At 60.6% G+C, this 13,898-nt stretch overlaps 1 protein-coding gene across 1 annotated transcript; it reads left to right on the top strand.

Annotated features, from left to right (window-relative positions):
• Window positions 1-3,681: 3,681 nt before the first annotated feature.
• On the top strand, window positions 3,682-9,293 carry LOC146590056 (adhesion G protein-coupled receptor G5-like). Its single transcript, XM_085315205.1, has 12 exons — window positions 3,682-3,770; window positions 4,013-4,088; window positions 4,206-4,344; window positions 5,136-5,270; window positions 5,440-5,556; window positions 5,903-5,945; window positions 6,189-6,295; window positions 6,569-6,687; window positions 6,822-7,087; window positions 7,429-7,528; window positions 8,086-8,348; window positions 8,576-9,293. The coding sequence occupies exons 1-12, from the start codon at window positions 3,713-3,715 to the stop codon at window positions 8,659-8,661; spliced, it is 1,509 nt and encodes a 502-aa protein (XP_085171331.1). The 5' UTR covers window positions 3,682-3,712; the 3' UTR covers window positions 8,662-9,293.
• The last annotated feature ends 4,605 nt before the right edge of the window (window positions 9,294-13,898 follow it).

Consider the following 13,898-nt stretch of genomic DNA (forward strand, 5'->3'; position numbering starts at 1 on the left):
GGTGCCGCCCCGTCGAGCTGGCGCGGGCGCTCGGAAGCGCGGCGCAGCCGAGCGTTTGCGCCTAGCGGGGCTCGGGCGCGGAGCCTTGCGCSCGAGCGTGTTGCACGCGGGGGGTTTGCACGAGGAGGCTCGCACGCCGCTGCGGGCAGGCGGCCGTGCTGGCGCGTGAGCGTTTCCACGCGGCTCTGCGTGCCCGCGGGCGCTTGCACGCCGGCGCTTGCACGCGGGCGCGTCGCACGCCGGCGCGTTGCTCGGGCGCAGCCTCGCGTGCGGGCGTACCCGCAGGCCGGCGCCCGAGCACGCCAGCACGCGGGGCTTTGCGCGGCGGCCCGCTCTCACGCGGCGCGCTCGCGCCTGGCGCTGCAGCTGCCTGCCTTCGACGCAGCCCGGGCTTGTTCCCGGCCCCTCCGGGCTTGAGCGCTCCTAGAGCTGGCGGAAACGCGGCGGCGGCGCTGCAGGGGGACCAGCTGCGACAAGCGGGCTTAGAGCTCCTTCCTGGTGCAGGCAGCACCGGCGCGGCGCTCGGGGCGCCAGGGGTTCCTCCACCCCGCGACTCCGACCGGGAGCGCGCGTCCTCCGCAGCAGCGCCTCGGCCTCTGAACCGCAGCGTTTTCCCTCTGCTGGTTCATCGTCCTGCCGGCACCGCTGAGGTTTGATCAGTGCGAGGTTTGAGGAGCTGTCGGCTGCGCGGGCACGGGCTGGAGCAAACATCTCTTAAGTTTGGAGCTCCGCTGCCCACCACTTCCACCCTGGGCTGTTGCAGCTTTCTATTTCTGGAGCGAGGGAGGCGATGATGCCAGCGGAAACCAAAAGCCGCMCGGAGCGCGTGGTTCAGGGGCTCGGGCTCGCGCGCGCCCTTTCCTGCGCTCCGTATAGCAGGTAGACGCACACCGCTTCCGCTGCAGAGGTTTTCACCGCCGTGGCAGGATGGGTCCCTCTCTCCTCGATGGGGAGAGACGCCGAGCTTCGGGGCCCTGGGGGGCCGGCGCCGCGACGTCCCCCCGAGGGGCCCCACGCAGAAGGGGCAGAAGCATCGGCTCAACCCTGTATTAGACATCAAAGAATCCACTAGATGGACAGGGAGATGTTATGAAGTTACCTAGAGTTGTGTCCTTGCAAGCCTGGGAGGATTTCTCAGCACAGTATTCCTCTCCTATCTCATCTTTCAGTCGTGACACCGTTTTTCCTAGGTAGTTTTCCCTTTGCTGGATGTATTTCATCAGAAAATACTGAAAAGCAAGAGGCCAAAAGCATTCGTTTCCCACGAGAACAGGAGTGTCACTAATACCCTTTTCTCCCCCCAGGATTTGTTGCATGGAGAAAATTAAGTTAAAGCAAAGCCAGGAACGTGTGTGCATGTTTTCACCCCTTCCCTCCTAACCCAGCGTTTTTTCCACTGGAAAAGCAGTTGAAAAGCCAGAGAAAACRGATCGCCCTCCCACGTTCGTTTTTTGGTGGTTTGCCTTAGAAAAGAAATTCGTTCTCTCTCCACAGCGGGGCCTTTCCCAAGCCAGGACGGCAGGAACCCTCGGCTCTGCCCGACGCTGTGCCGGGATGCAGCGCCCAGCTCCGGCCAGGCTCTTGGGAAAACCTGAAGAGGGACAAATTTGCAAGCTGAAGTGTGCTTAACCCGATGTAGTAAAAAATAAACTTGCATGAGATCTGAAATGAAGTTCCCTGTTTCAGCTGGAGGGAGAGGTTAAAGTCATTTATTTAAAGAAAATAAAAGTGAAAGAGTGGTTTGCAGAAAAAGTCATTTTGGACCAAGAAATTCAAAAAGTTTCTTTAGAAAACACCAAAATTAAAAGTGCCAAGTGTTTCTTTGCTGTTTGTTTGCATGTCAGCATCGTGGTAAACCCAAAAGATCCAAGGACGTGTGCTGGCATCACAGCATCGCTATTTTTACCCCCCCTTTGCAAAAATCAAGACATTTCAGCCACGGCGATGTCACCTCGAGAGCTGYGTTGCCCTTTCGAGCACTCTGCGGGGCGGCTGAGCGTCCTGCCGGGATYGCAAAGCCGGAGCGCGTTTGCGCCGGGGAACCCCGGGGCTGGCATTTCCGCCTGCCGGATCCCCCGCAGCTAGACCTCGATCCGGTCCGGAGGACGGGGCATGGGAAAGGTCCGTTTTGGCGATGCCGGATCCGCCTGGAAAGCAAATCGCCTTTGGGCCGCGCTGAATAGCATCGCTCCTCAAACCCGCAGAGGAGCCGCCCSAGTTTGGCGCCGGTGCTGAGGCTCCCCGCGTTGCTCCGGCTGCTACCCTGGACCCTAGCGCTGCTTTTGCAAAGGATAAGCCAAAGGAAATATAAAAGCGCCGTAGATGTTATCGGCTCATCCGCGTACGAGACTTTATCTGCTCATCTGCATCGAGCACTTCCTTTGCTGCTGCCGGGGCCTCGCGGCACAGGCAGCGCCGGAGCCCCGCGGGCTGCCAGAGCCCTGCTGCGCTGCCCGCCGCTCCGGAGACGGCCGAGCGCCGGGAGAAGTGCCCCGCGCCCGCCGGGCACCGCCGAGCGGGTAAGGGCTTCCTCCGCGCTGCTTGCATCTCGCTGTAGGAAGGCTGGTGATACAGGAAAGTGTGCAAAGGTGGGTTTTTTTTCTTTTTTTTTCCCTCCCGCCTTGGGGAAGCCGGAGCAGAGTAGCAGGGTGCTGGCACCGCACCGGCGAGCTGCTGCTTCCCGTGCCCCGCGGTCGCGCGGCGGTGGCAAGCTTTCCCTCCCTGCTCTTGTATTTATTCATTTTTTTTTTTGCGCTTTAACCCCCGCCGTTTCCCGTTTTCTGCCCAAACCGGTGCGAAACGAGCTGCGGAAGTCCCCGCCGGGCGTCGAGGCCGATCCTCCACGCCGGCTCCCGCGCGGCTGCTCCAGCTCGGGGCTGCTCCCCTTTCGGCTTCATTTGGCTTCCAGGCTAACGTCACCGATGGCTCCGACCCTGCCAAATTGTGCCCAGAGGCGACATTTAAAAAAAAAAAAAAAAAGAAAAACTCCCTAAAATGCAAATGCTGCAGTTTGGGGGGGGGGGGAAGAGGAGAGTTGAGCGGGCTGCGGAAAAGCTGCACCGCTCGCCGTCGCGCGGCCCCTTTCCTACCCTCTGCAGCTCGCTGCCGGCAGCCACACCGCAGGGGGCAGCGGCCCAGCGGCCGGGCTGGATTTCTCCCGCAGCAGAGCCYGTACGGGCGAGGGGCTCTCTGCGCTTCCTGATATCCAAAAAGCGTTCGGCTTCAGCCTCACGACGGGGCGCTGCAGCGTGCCGCCCCGGCGCGGAGGGGAAACCACGTGTTGGTGGTTAGCACAAGAAGTAAAACGATTATTTATTGCAAAAAGGAAAAAAAAAAAAAAAAAAACATTTTTAATGAAGCGCTGGGAGAAACCGCGTGGAGCATCCCTAGCCGGGGCTTTGCACRTGCTACGCCGCGCGGCGATGCCCCGCTGCAGCGGCAGCGTTTTGGGAGACCTCGGTGTGCGTGTCCGGGGAAGGGGGACGACGGCGGTTTTCGGGGCTGCTGCCACTGTGGGTGGAGCTGGGAGCGGAGCCGTGTTGCAACCCATGCAAATCGTGCCAGAGGCCTCGCGCCCTGGGGCGGCAGGTGCTTGCACTCGCGCTCGCGCTCGTGCTCGGCGGCAGCTCGCCGAGGCGAGGGCTGCGAGCGGAGCGCCCCGGCGGCGCCCGGGCTGTCTTTGGCAGGAGCGACGGTGCGGAGCGCCCCGGAGATGAAGCCCCGGCTGCTCGCCGTCCTCATCCTCRCTGTCGCCGCCCCGCCGTTCCACGGTAGGGACCGAACCGACGGCAAGCTTCCAGCCTCTGCGGCTCGATTTTATCCTGGGTGGCACCGCGGTGGCCGCGCAGGGAGRCTTTCCCGCCCGCTCGCCGGCCCAAATCGAGCAAGGCGCCTTGGTGCACGGGTTTCGGGGCAGCCGCTCTCCCGGGCAGCCCCAAAGCTCTTGGGACCCCCCCCTCCACTCCTCTGCCCCCCTCTCCCTGCGAGGGCCGCTCACGTCTCGCCCCCGCAGGCCTGGAGCGGGACGTGGCCGAGCTGGATTCCTGGCTGCAGGATGACTGCGACGCYGCCGGCGCCAACATGGCAAGGTGCGTTGGTGCTCCGCCACCTCGCCGCCGTGGCGGTCCCCGGGCACCCCGGCACGGTGCCACCGTGATGTCCCTGGAGTGGTGCAAAGCCCGCAGACCCGCGGTTTTGGCCCGCAGGTTAAACGCGCTCGAGCGAATGCTGGCCAAAGCCGACTTTGAGCAGGAGAGCCTCACCTTCAGCTTCTCCACCATCCAGACCCACGTGTTCAAGCTCAGGGCCCAGGGCTTCAGAGGCCTAAATCTCACCAGCAAGCCGGTCAGTACCCRCAGGCCTTAGAGAGGTTTCAAGGTGTGGGAGCCATTTGTGCTGGCGCCAGTAGGTTGCCATCGGCATCCGCGGATGATTTTTGCAATGGAAACCCCACGAGATGCCACTGTGGTGGAGCTCCCCTGGCAGCRGGTGGTGCAGATCTCCTTGTGCTGGACGTGGGATCAAACACGGGGCTTTGAAAGCCAGGAGGATCTCTGCAGGGAGCTGGGATTTGGGTGACACATCCCTGTCACTTGGTATGTGCTTGTCCTAAAGACTGGGAGATCTCCGATGGTGGGACTGGAGAAACTGCAAGGTCTGAGAGTCTGAATGCATCCCTGGCACCTTGGCAGTGAGCTGGGGACATGTGTGCTGGGCCATGAGCTGTCACTTGGCCAGGGGAGGCCGTGATGGCCCACGCTGATAATCGCAGGTCACAGCGTGGGGAGGGTCCAGCCTCTCGCCAGGGTGACCTGTGTCCTGCGGGCCCCCACAGCCGTGGTGGGTGCCTCCACCACCACCTCCTCCAGCTGGGCACTCCTCCACCAGGGCGGCACCCAAGGGTGACAGCAGGGCTGGGCGTCCCCGGGACAGCACAGGCCTTTGTCCTCCTCTAGTGGCCAGTTGGAATCAGAGCTTGGAAATCACCCAATGCCTCTCGGCAGCCCGGTCCCTGCTGCCAGCAGATCCTGTGCTGGAGGCGCTGTGCTGGCCTAGCCCAACTTGGGGATGGAGATGGCAATCACTGTCCCTGCGGCTCTCCTTGGGTCTCAGCCAAGCTTTCTCCTCCTCCCCAGTCACAGGTGAAAGAGCAAAAAAGCATCCCGTGGCATGCCATGCGCTTCCCAGCGGAGCTGATGAAGGGTGTCCAGGGAAAAGAGGTCCAGCAGAAACTTGTCTGCATTTACATCCACAGCCCTTGCATCTTCCAGGTGAGCCGCCCGCTTCACACCCATGGGCCAGGGTGACGTGGAGGAGCGAGGGCAGCCCCTGGAGGTGTCCTTCATGGCTCCTCTCTGGTGTCCTGAGAGCAGCTGCATCCCCAACCCACCACCAGCCTCGTCCCTCCTGGGAACTGATGGGCACCCCAACTCTTTGCAGGATGCACACAACAGCTCTGTGCTGAATGACAACATCTTGGGAGCCTTTCTCCAAAACGTCCGCGTCACCAACCTCAGCCAGCCGGTGGAGATCCAGTTCCGGCACAACAAAGTGCTGGTGAGTGAGTGGGTGACCRGCCAGCCCCACTGCCTGGGGCCACCAATGCATGGGATGCTCTGGGAAGGATCGAGCTGGAAGGAAGGGGCCGGACCTGATCCCTGCAGAGGGGAGCAGTGTAGCTCCGTTCCATGCATGCATGATGCCTGCTAAGGGTGAGGGGTGTGAGGGTGACCCCAAGCATCAGGATTTTCGTTCGAGTTCAGAAAAGAGATTTTCCCCGCTTTGCATTAGAACCAGGATGTTGCTTTGCAGCTGACGAGTTCTTTGGGGACCACAGACCTTGCCCCATTTCTAACCTCCTCCTTCCTCATCACTGACCCCTCTTTCTTGCCCTTCCCACCAGAACACCTCCAATGCAACCTGTGTCTTCTGGCTGCCTGGAGCTGGTAAGTGCATTGGCAGCTGGGGCAACAGAGTGAGGCCACCACCTAGGTGCCACCGTCCCTGGTGGCACTGCTGAACTGCCCCACGGCAGCTCTCACTGAGCCTGAGAGAGTGAAGGTGGACCAGGGCTGGGGCGGGAGTGCTGAGACCTCACYTGTGCACTCAGCCCTTCACCCCCATCAGCTCCATGGGGTGTCCTCAGGACCCCCTGGCTGCCTCTCCGACAGTGTTTCTCCCTCTGGCAGGCAGTGACGACTTGGGAAGCTGGAGCTCAGAGGGCTGCGAGACCAGGCACAGCCAGGGCACCGTTCTGTGCCGGTGCAACCACCTCACCTACTTCGCCGTGTTGCTGGTAGGATGGACGCCCGCGGGTTGTCTGGCTGTTTTCACCTAGCTAATCCCTTGTAAAGGCTGGTCCTTCACTGTGGCCCGATCCCTCTTTGGGCTCTTTTGCCATAAAGCGCTTTGTTTTTTTTGATGAGAGATACCTTGTTGGGGAACGGAGCTTCTCTGGGCTGTCGGCGAGGGGGTGCAATGCCGTGATTGCTACAGGGCTGGCGTGTCCACACCGGGGTCACGTGCCGCTGGCCCCTAAGCCCGACACTTCTCTCTCCTTCCTGGCCAGATCACGCCGGGTAACATCAGCCAGGCCGAGTTGGTGTCTCTCACCTACATCAGCATCGTGGGCTGCTCCGTCTCGGCTGCTGCTTCGCTTTTCACCATTCTTCACTACTGCATTTTCAGGTAACTCCGGCTGCAGCCACCTTGGCCCCGGGCCCTGCAGCATCAGTGCTGGCTCTCCTTTCCCAACCAGAGGGGGCCAGGTGAAGACTTCTCACCCCTCCAGCATTGCCCCTTTTCTTGTCCCTATCTTTTAGGAGRAAGAAGAGTGATGACACGACCAAAATCCATATGAACCTCCTGGGTGCGCTCTTTCTCCTGAACAGTGGGTTCTTGCTCAGCGAGCCGCTGGCCTTGGCCCCGATGGGGCTGTGCCAGGCTGAAGCTGCCTTCCTGCATGGGTGCCTCCTCTGCACCTTGGCCTGGGTGGCTGCTGAGGCCTTCCATCTCTACCTCCTCCTCATCAAGGTCTACAACGTCTAYGTCCGGCGCTACCTCCTCAAGCTCTGCTTATTTGGTTGGGGTGAGTGTGGCCTCTCAGGTTGCCGCCACTGCCATGTTCGTCCCTATTAGCACTGATGGGTGGAGGTGTGCAACTGGGGCTGGTGGGAGACCCACCAGGAAGGAGGCCAGTGGAGGGAATGAGCATGGGTGCTGTTGCATGGGCCAAGGGTCACGCTCATGTTGGAGRTGCCTGCCGCGGTGCTCGGCTCTCTGCAACGCTCCTGTGCTAGGACCCTTGCATGGTGCTGCAGCAGTCACCTTCTGCAGGCCCTCTGGGCTCACTGCCCCTTCTCCAATGAGCACAGCTGGGATTTCTTGTCCTGTCTTCTCTCCGACCATATTCTGTCTCCTGACCCACAGGTCTGCCAGTGTTGGCAGTAGTTAGCATTTTGCTCTTCAAGAAAGACACCTATGGATACCTTGACATCAAAACTGCTGATGGCTACAAAAATGCTACAATGTGAGTGCTGGAGGCATGCGGTGTCTGGGGCACCATCGTGGCTCTGCTGACATCAGGATGAGGTGGAGCAGAATTAGTTTGGCTGGAGAAGGAACCTCTTTCTCCTCCCTGAAGGGYGCCCACCTCTCTGGCCATGGCCATTTCCCCGAAATGGGGACTTGCTACACGCGTGGGGAGGCATCTCCTGCTGTCCCCTGTCTTGGCCATGGGTCAGTTCACCCTGAAGCAGCTTCAGAGACATTATCCCACCCATGTGTGAGTGCCATGGGATGTCTGGTGTGCGTGGCCATGCTGGGAGACGCAGAGGGGATGGCTCCATCCCRCCCTTGCTCTGCTGCTGAGCTGTGACTGCGCAGCACTGTCCCTCCTGCAAACACAGGTCTGTCCCCCTCCACACACAGGGCTTTTCCATGCAGGCTTGGCTCCCCAAAACCCCTTCTCAGGGGACATTAGCCCTTCTCCCCAAGCAAATATCCCTCCCGGCTGCTCTGGGCTGCATCTGCCACCCCTGAGTGCTTCTCATGGCTCTCCCCAAAAGCATGGACTTCCTTGCACAGGTGCTGGATCACCAGCCRCGCAGCTTACTACTGCACCCTGTGCTACGCTGGCCTCATCCTGCTCTTCAACACCCTSGTGCTGCTCACCGTCGTGAGGATGCTGAGGAGCAGCCGGCGCCACAAGGGGACGGCAAGGAAGGACTGGGCAACGGTGCTGGGGCTCACTTTCCTGCTGGGCACCACCTGGGGCCTGGCCTTCTTCAGCTTCGGCGTCCTCTACGTCCCCCAGCTCTACCTCTTCACCATCCTCAACTCCCTGCAGGGTCAGTGGGAGCACTGGGCCTGGGAAGGGGTTTTCTGGGGGGAAAAACCCATGCACTGGAAGCAGCAGGGTCCTTGCAAGCTCCGTGCTCTCCCTGCGGCGGGAGGGATGAGTGACAGGCCAAGACCCCCGTGCTCCAGGAGAACCTGGAGGGGCGTGAGCTGGTTGATGTTGGTTGTCCTGGTGGATGGTGATGGCCAAGGGGCTTTGCTGTGTTTCCACCTGCAGGTCTCTTTATCTGCGTGTGGTACCACATCGTGCACCGCYGGACGGACCGTGGCTCTGTCAGCACCTCCTCCAACACCACCAAATGAGCTGGCCTGGCCAGCAGGACCAGAGGCTGGCAGGGGACTTCRTGGGGACACCACGCCAGAGCCCCTCCATCGCTATGAACTGCACAGGGAGCAGGTCTCCTGGAGACATGTGCTCCCTGGTGCTTTTTCAGAGCTGCCCGGACACATAAACTGACTCTGCGGMGGAGGATTTGCCCTCTGTGCCTCCTCCACAGCCTGTTCCCACCGTGGGACCTGGSAAGACGCAGGTGGCTCTGAGGGGCAGAGCTGCTCCCCATGGGCACCTGGGGGCTGTGCGGGGAGCTCCCGCAGGTGCCMGGTGTGGAACGTTTGGGCAGCCGGAGGCAAAACGCTTAGCCAGATGTTTTTCCRGGTGTTGTCAGGGCATGCACAAGTCCCCCACGGGAGCGGGCAGCCTACGTTTGTCTGCTCCGAGCAGGAGCACCCCARCCATCGCTCCTTGCGGATGCCGCACACGGCGTGGAAGGACTCCCCGGGCTTGACAGCCTGAGACCGGGAAACGCTTGGCTCAATCGGTGGCCCAAGGTGGGCAGACCCCGGCAGCGACTTCCTCGGCTTGACAGGGTTGTCATTAATGAAGGTCCCACTAGATGGCACAAGGAGGTTTTCAAARATTTTCCCAGCTCTGGACTGCTCACACGGCGGGGTCAAATGCCCAAACACCTCTGCGCGCTCTCGGAGGCCAGAGCGGCTGCAACAGGCAATGCCGGATTGCAGCAGTGCCCAGGGCCCCTTCCCCAGTGCTGCTCGGAGGTTGCTTTTTGGAGGAAGACGTTGGTCTCCTTCATCCTGCCCCACTTCCCGGGCGGGGGGGAACCCAGCTCGCTGCTGCAGTGCATCCCGGGGGCGGTTGGTGGTTTCTCTTCTCGCACCCTAGGGATACCTGTGCGTCGGGCTTTGACACCGGTCCCCTCCGGGGCTGCAACGTGGGGAAGCCCCCCGGCTGCCAGGGTTTCCCCGGGGCTCGGGGAGCGCAGCGAGCTTGCCGCCAGCGCTTCTTCCTGCGTCCCCACGACTGTGGCGGTGCTGTGACACGTCTAGAGCTGGCGGTAAAAGGGGGGGGATTTCTGATTCAGCCCCGTCGATGTGCTTTAGCGATGCAAATACAYGCGGAGCCGCCCGGCAGGGCTCCCGGCAGCGGGCGCCGTTGCTGCAGCCGGGACCGTGCGGCAGGCAGGAGGCCTCCTCGGGCTCCCGGGCCAACGGCTCCGCGCCGGAGCCTGGTCTACCAGAGACAGGATCCAGGTCTGCAAAAGCACGCCAGACCCTTGGTATTTTGGTATTCGGTATTTCAGCAGGGACCCCGGTGGGAACACGATAGGATCGATTTATCCAGCAACGTAGGGAGCGATCGCCATCCCAGATCCTCGACTTCGGTGGGTAGCAGCCCCGCGCCAGGCGCTTCCCGGGCAGCACAGGCATCGGCACGTCCGCCCTCGTGGCCGCTCCGCTGGGCACGTAGCCCCCCTCCGGGCTGCCAAGCACGGCCGTKTCCTCAAGGTCAGAGCCGAGATTGCGGCCGGCGGGCTGCTGCCTGCTCTCGGCTCTCCGCGGCTCCAGCGTCTCGTGGGGCTGCGGCAAAGCGCCGCTGCGCCTGCCCGCCGCGATGACTAAAGCGCTGCCCGCCGGCGCTTCGGGGCCGCCTTTCGAGGCCCGGGGCCTCGCCGGCRCGGCCCACGCGTTGTGGCCGTGAGCCGTGCGTGCCTCATCGCTCCAGTGCCCGCCGGTGGAAAGAAAGGCCGGCTGTTGGCGAGGCGCCAAGCCGTGGGCCCCCGCGAGCCCGCGGGAACGGTCTCTCGGCATGAGTCAGGCGCATTCCCGGTGACGGCGTGTGCGCTGACTCCGCTCCGTTAATGCACCTTTTCCTGTTTCCGGTGGCGGYAGGGAAACGGCCGCTTTGTCGGCGCCTCCAGCGGCAGCTCTCCCGGGAACGCGGAGGGCGGCGGCGCGTCTTTGCGTCTTCTCGCCGGCGGTACCTGCCGCAGCGTCGCTCCGGCAGCCTCCCTCCCGGGCATGCGCGCCCCGATGGGCTTTAAACGCCCCGGCGGTTGGCCAGCGGGGTGCGGGACGATGCCGCAGCCCGTCTCTTGGAGCTCGGCGCCTCTGGGCCGGCTGCGAAAGCGGACGTGCCTGCAAGGAGGACCTGCTGCTACAGTGGGCGCGTTGGCCGTAGTGAGCCTGAAATGCCAGCTGTGCCAGGCACGGAGAAGCAACGTGTTTTTTATTTATTTATTTATTTATTGCGATCAGAAAGAGTTTCTGCTCTTCTCTGCCTGCGTGGCACAGCGTCTCCTCGGATTTCCCAGCTGAGAAAGTGCAATCGCGTTGGGGATCACCCCCAATCCAGAGCCTGGCCTGGCTCCAGGGGTCCTGCGAGCGTGCCGGAGGCTCGGCGCCGGCACTGAGCCCTACGCGGTGAAGCGTGCCGGCCACCGGCCGTGGCACCGGTCTGGGGGAGTTGTTCCTTTTCTTAGGGCAAAAAAAAAAAAAACCGTTTGTGGCATCGTGTTCACACGTGCACTATTGGCGCCGCGCTAACCACCCCGGGCTCCAACTCCGGGCAAATCCAGAGGGACAAAACCTTGGAAATACAAACCTTGAAGTTTTGATGAAACAGGCAGGACCAAATTAATCCAGGGAGAGGCAGCAGTGTGGGCACGGACCTTGACTCCCAAATCCCTTCCAGGGACCCAGCCTYGGGTCCCCGCTGCCCTGGAGGCTGCGGGAGAGCCGAGACACACTTGAGTTTCCCGTGTCCTGCGGAGCATCCTAAGCCAGCGCTTGTGCTAGCCTCGCATAGCCTCAGGATCGCTTTTCATCCAGGCTTCACTAACATCATTTCAGGCTTATTTGCAGCGCTGAGYCCTGCAACAAGATGCTTTTATTGCTCTCTATGGTTGGACTTTGCCACTCTGGTGCCTGGCGAGGAGCTGCTACTCCTGCTGCCTAACAGAGAAACCCGGACACGGCGAGGACCTGCAACCCGGTCGCTCAGCGATGGAGTTTTTTGRCCGCTACCCGTCCCACCACTAAGATGGTCCCTGCAGGAGGTGACGTGGCTGCAGCCTAAAGCCTCCCAGCTTTGCCCTGATGTTTTGGAGCAGGGCTCATGCAGGGGTAATTAAACGAAACAGCTATTTCAATATGTTAACTAACTTCAAAGCTTCTGCTGCAGGGTGGGCTTGCCTAGACATCAGCCGCTTGTGCACGCACGCGCTCAAGCTGGAGACGTGAGGTTCTCCGGCGTCGTTTGAGTTGCAGACCCTTGAGGTCCCGACGGACGGGGAGAGGCACGGTGCCTTCCTTGCTCGGCTTTGCCAGCCCTCCTGCAGCGCCTGCGTGTCCTCAGACCGGGAGCAGAAAATCGCTGCCCGGGAACCCACGGGCTGGTTTCAGCGGGTGATGCTTTCGGCAGCGGAGCCTCAGGGTTTTTATGGGGAGGTTTAGTATCAGAATTGGGTAGGCATTTTACAGCAACATTTTCAAAGTCGGAACACCTCAGTTAGGCAAAAGTGATCCCAGAAGAAGGGCATCAAAAATACAGGAAAATAAGGGTTCTGTTGGTTTTCATGCAAAGTGAAAAATCCATTTTTATGCTGGGTGCTATTTTTCATTCTGAAGTTTAAGCAAACGCACATAAAACCAGAWCACATGCTTTATGAGCGTGTTGAGGCAAGAGCTGATTTTACTGCTAAGGGTTACGGAGCCGGGTCTGACGGGTCAAACAGCGCGGTGAAGCCCTGCTGTGGCCGTCCCGCTCTGCTGAGCCCTGTGTCCATGAGCAAATGCTGGGGCACGCTGAGCCCCCAGCCCAGCTCCTGCGCAGGCACCGGGGAGGGATGGAGCGGGCAGACTGCGGTGGGTGCAAACCCTGCATGCCCGTGGTGATGGCCACCCACTACGAAGGCTGAAAGGCACGGGGCCAGAGCTGTAAATGAGCCTGCTGTCCCTTCCAGGCATGGCTACAGGCCATGGGCAGCCCCTCTTGTTGACAGTCAGAAGGGCTGCAAGGATCCTGCTTGCCATGGCCACCGAATCACCAGAAGACCCTCTGGGGAACGCTGACCATGAGACCAAAACCGAGGCTCGCTCCTGCTTCTGTGAGGCTGGCATTTTGGATGTAACTGCTCATAACATGGTCTGCTCGAGCTCCTCCGAGCACAGCCCCAGCTCTTCCAAGGCTCCTTCTTGCTCATTTTTTTGTGGTCTGTCCCAAAAGATGCCTGTGTTTGGCTCCTGGGAGCTGTCTCAGAGCCAGGAAGGATGTTTTGTCTTATGCCGACTGGCAGGTTTGGGCACGAAGGTGGGCAGCTCTCAGCAGCCAAGGCAAAGAGACTGTAGGCAGGCTGGAGCGGCTATGGGGCAGATCCTCAGGTGCAATAAATTGCTTTTTCCATAGGAGGTGCCAATTCCCAGACCCATTAGCTGGCACCCGCAGCAGACTGCTTGGCACCCCTCTCTACTTCTCCCTCCCACTTTCCAGCACGTGCTGTGGGGCCCCCCTTGCTGCAGCTCAAGCCCAGACAACACTCAGCCCTCCGGGATAGCACATATTTTATGGAGAGATGCTGATAGAGCTGGGCTGGGTTAGTCTGGCAGAGAGGCAGCGAAGGGGAGAGCTAACAGCAGCCTACAACTACCTGAAGGCAGCTGCAAAGACTTTGGGGTCAAACTCTTCTCGGTAGTACCGGGTGATATAACAAAAGTGGCATCGGCCATGGGTTTGAGTTGGGAGGTTCAGCTCAGACACAAGAAAGACAGGTTGACTAGGAAGATTGCATAGCCCTGGAACATTTCCCCAGAGATTTGGGATCTCCATCTTTGGAAGTCTTTAAGACTCGGCTAGACAAAGCCATGTCTGCCTCACCTAGCCCTATCCAAGCAAGAGGTTGGACTGGAGACATTCAGACAGCCCTTCCAAACAGTGCTGTGATTCATGCTGCTGCATCATCCCTCTCCCCCTCCTCCATCGCTGACTATAGCTGGATTCAAGGCAGCTCAGCTCATGGTTGCACATTCCCTGAGAGTGTCTCTCCAGTGACTGGTACAGGACCTGTAAGCCCCAGAGCAACTACCACTGCTGCAGCGGTCAGCCTGAGCAGCAGGAGATYAGCACCAACCTCTTGAGAACATCAGTGGACCATGTAGCAGCTGAACCTGGGGACAAATAGCAGTGGGACAGTGAGACCAGTGATGAAYAATGTGAGGCCAGCTCAGGCCAGATGGGAGCAGATGAG

This window comes from Rhea americana, unplaced genomic scaffold (assembly GCF_003343005.1).
Source record: "Rhea americana isolate MKP2758 unplaced genomic scaffold, rheAme1 scaffold_421, whole genome shotgun sequence".
Taxonomy (NCBI): domain Eukaryota; kingdom Metazoa; phylum Chordata; class Aves; order Rheiformes; family Rheidae; genus Rhea; species Rhea americana.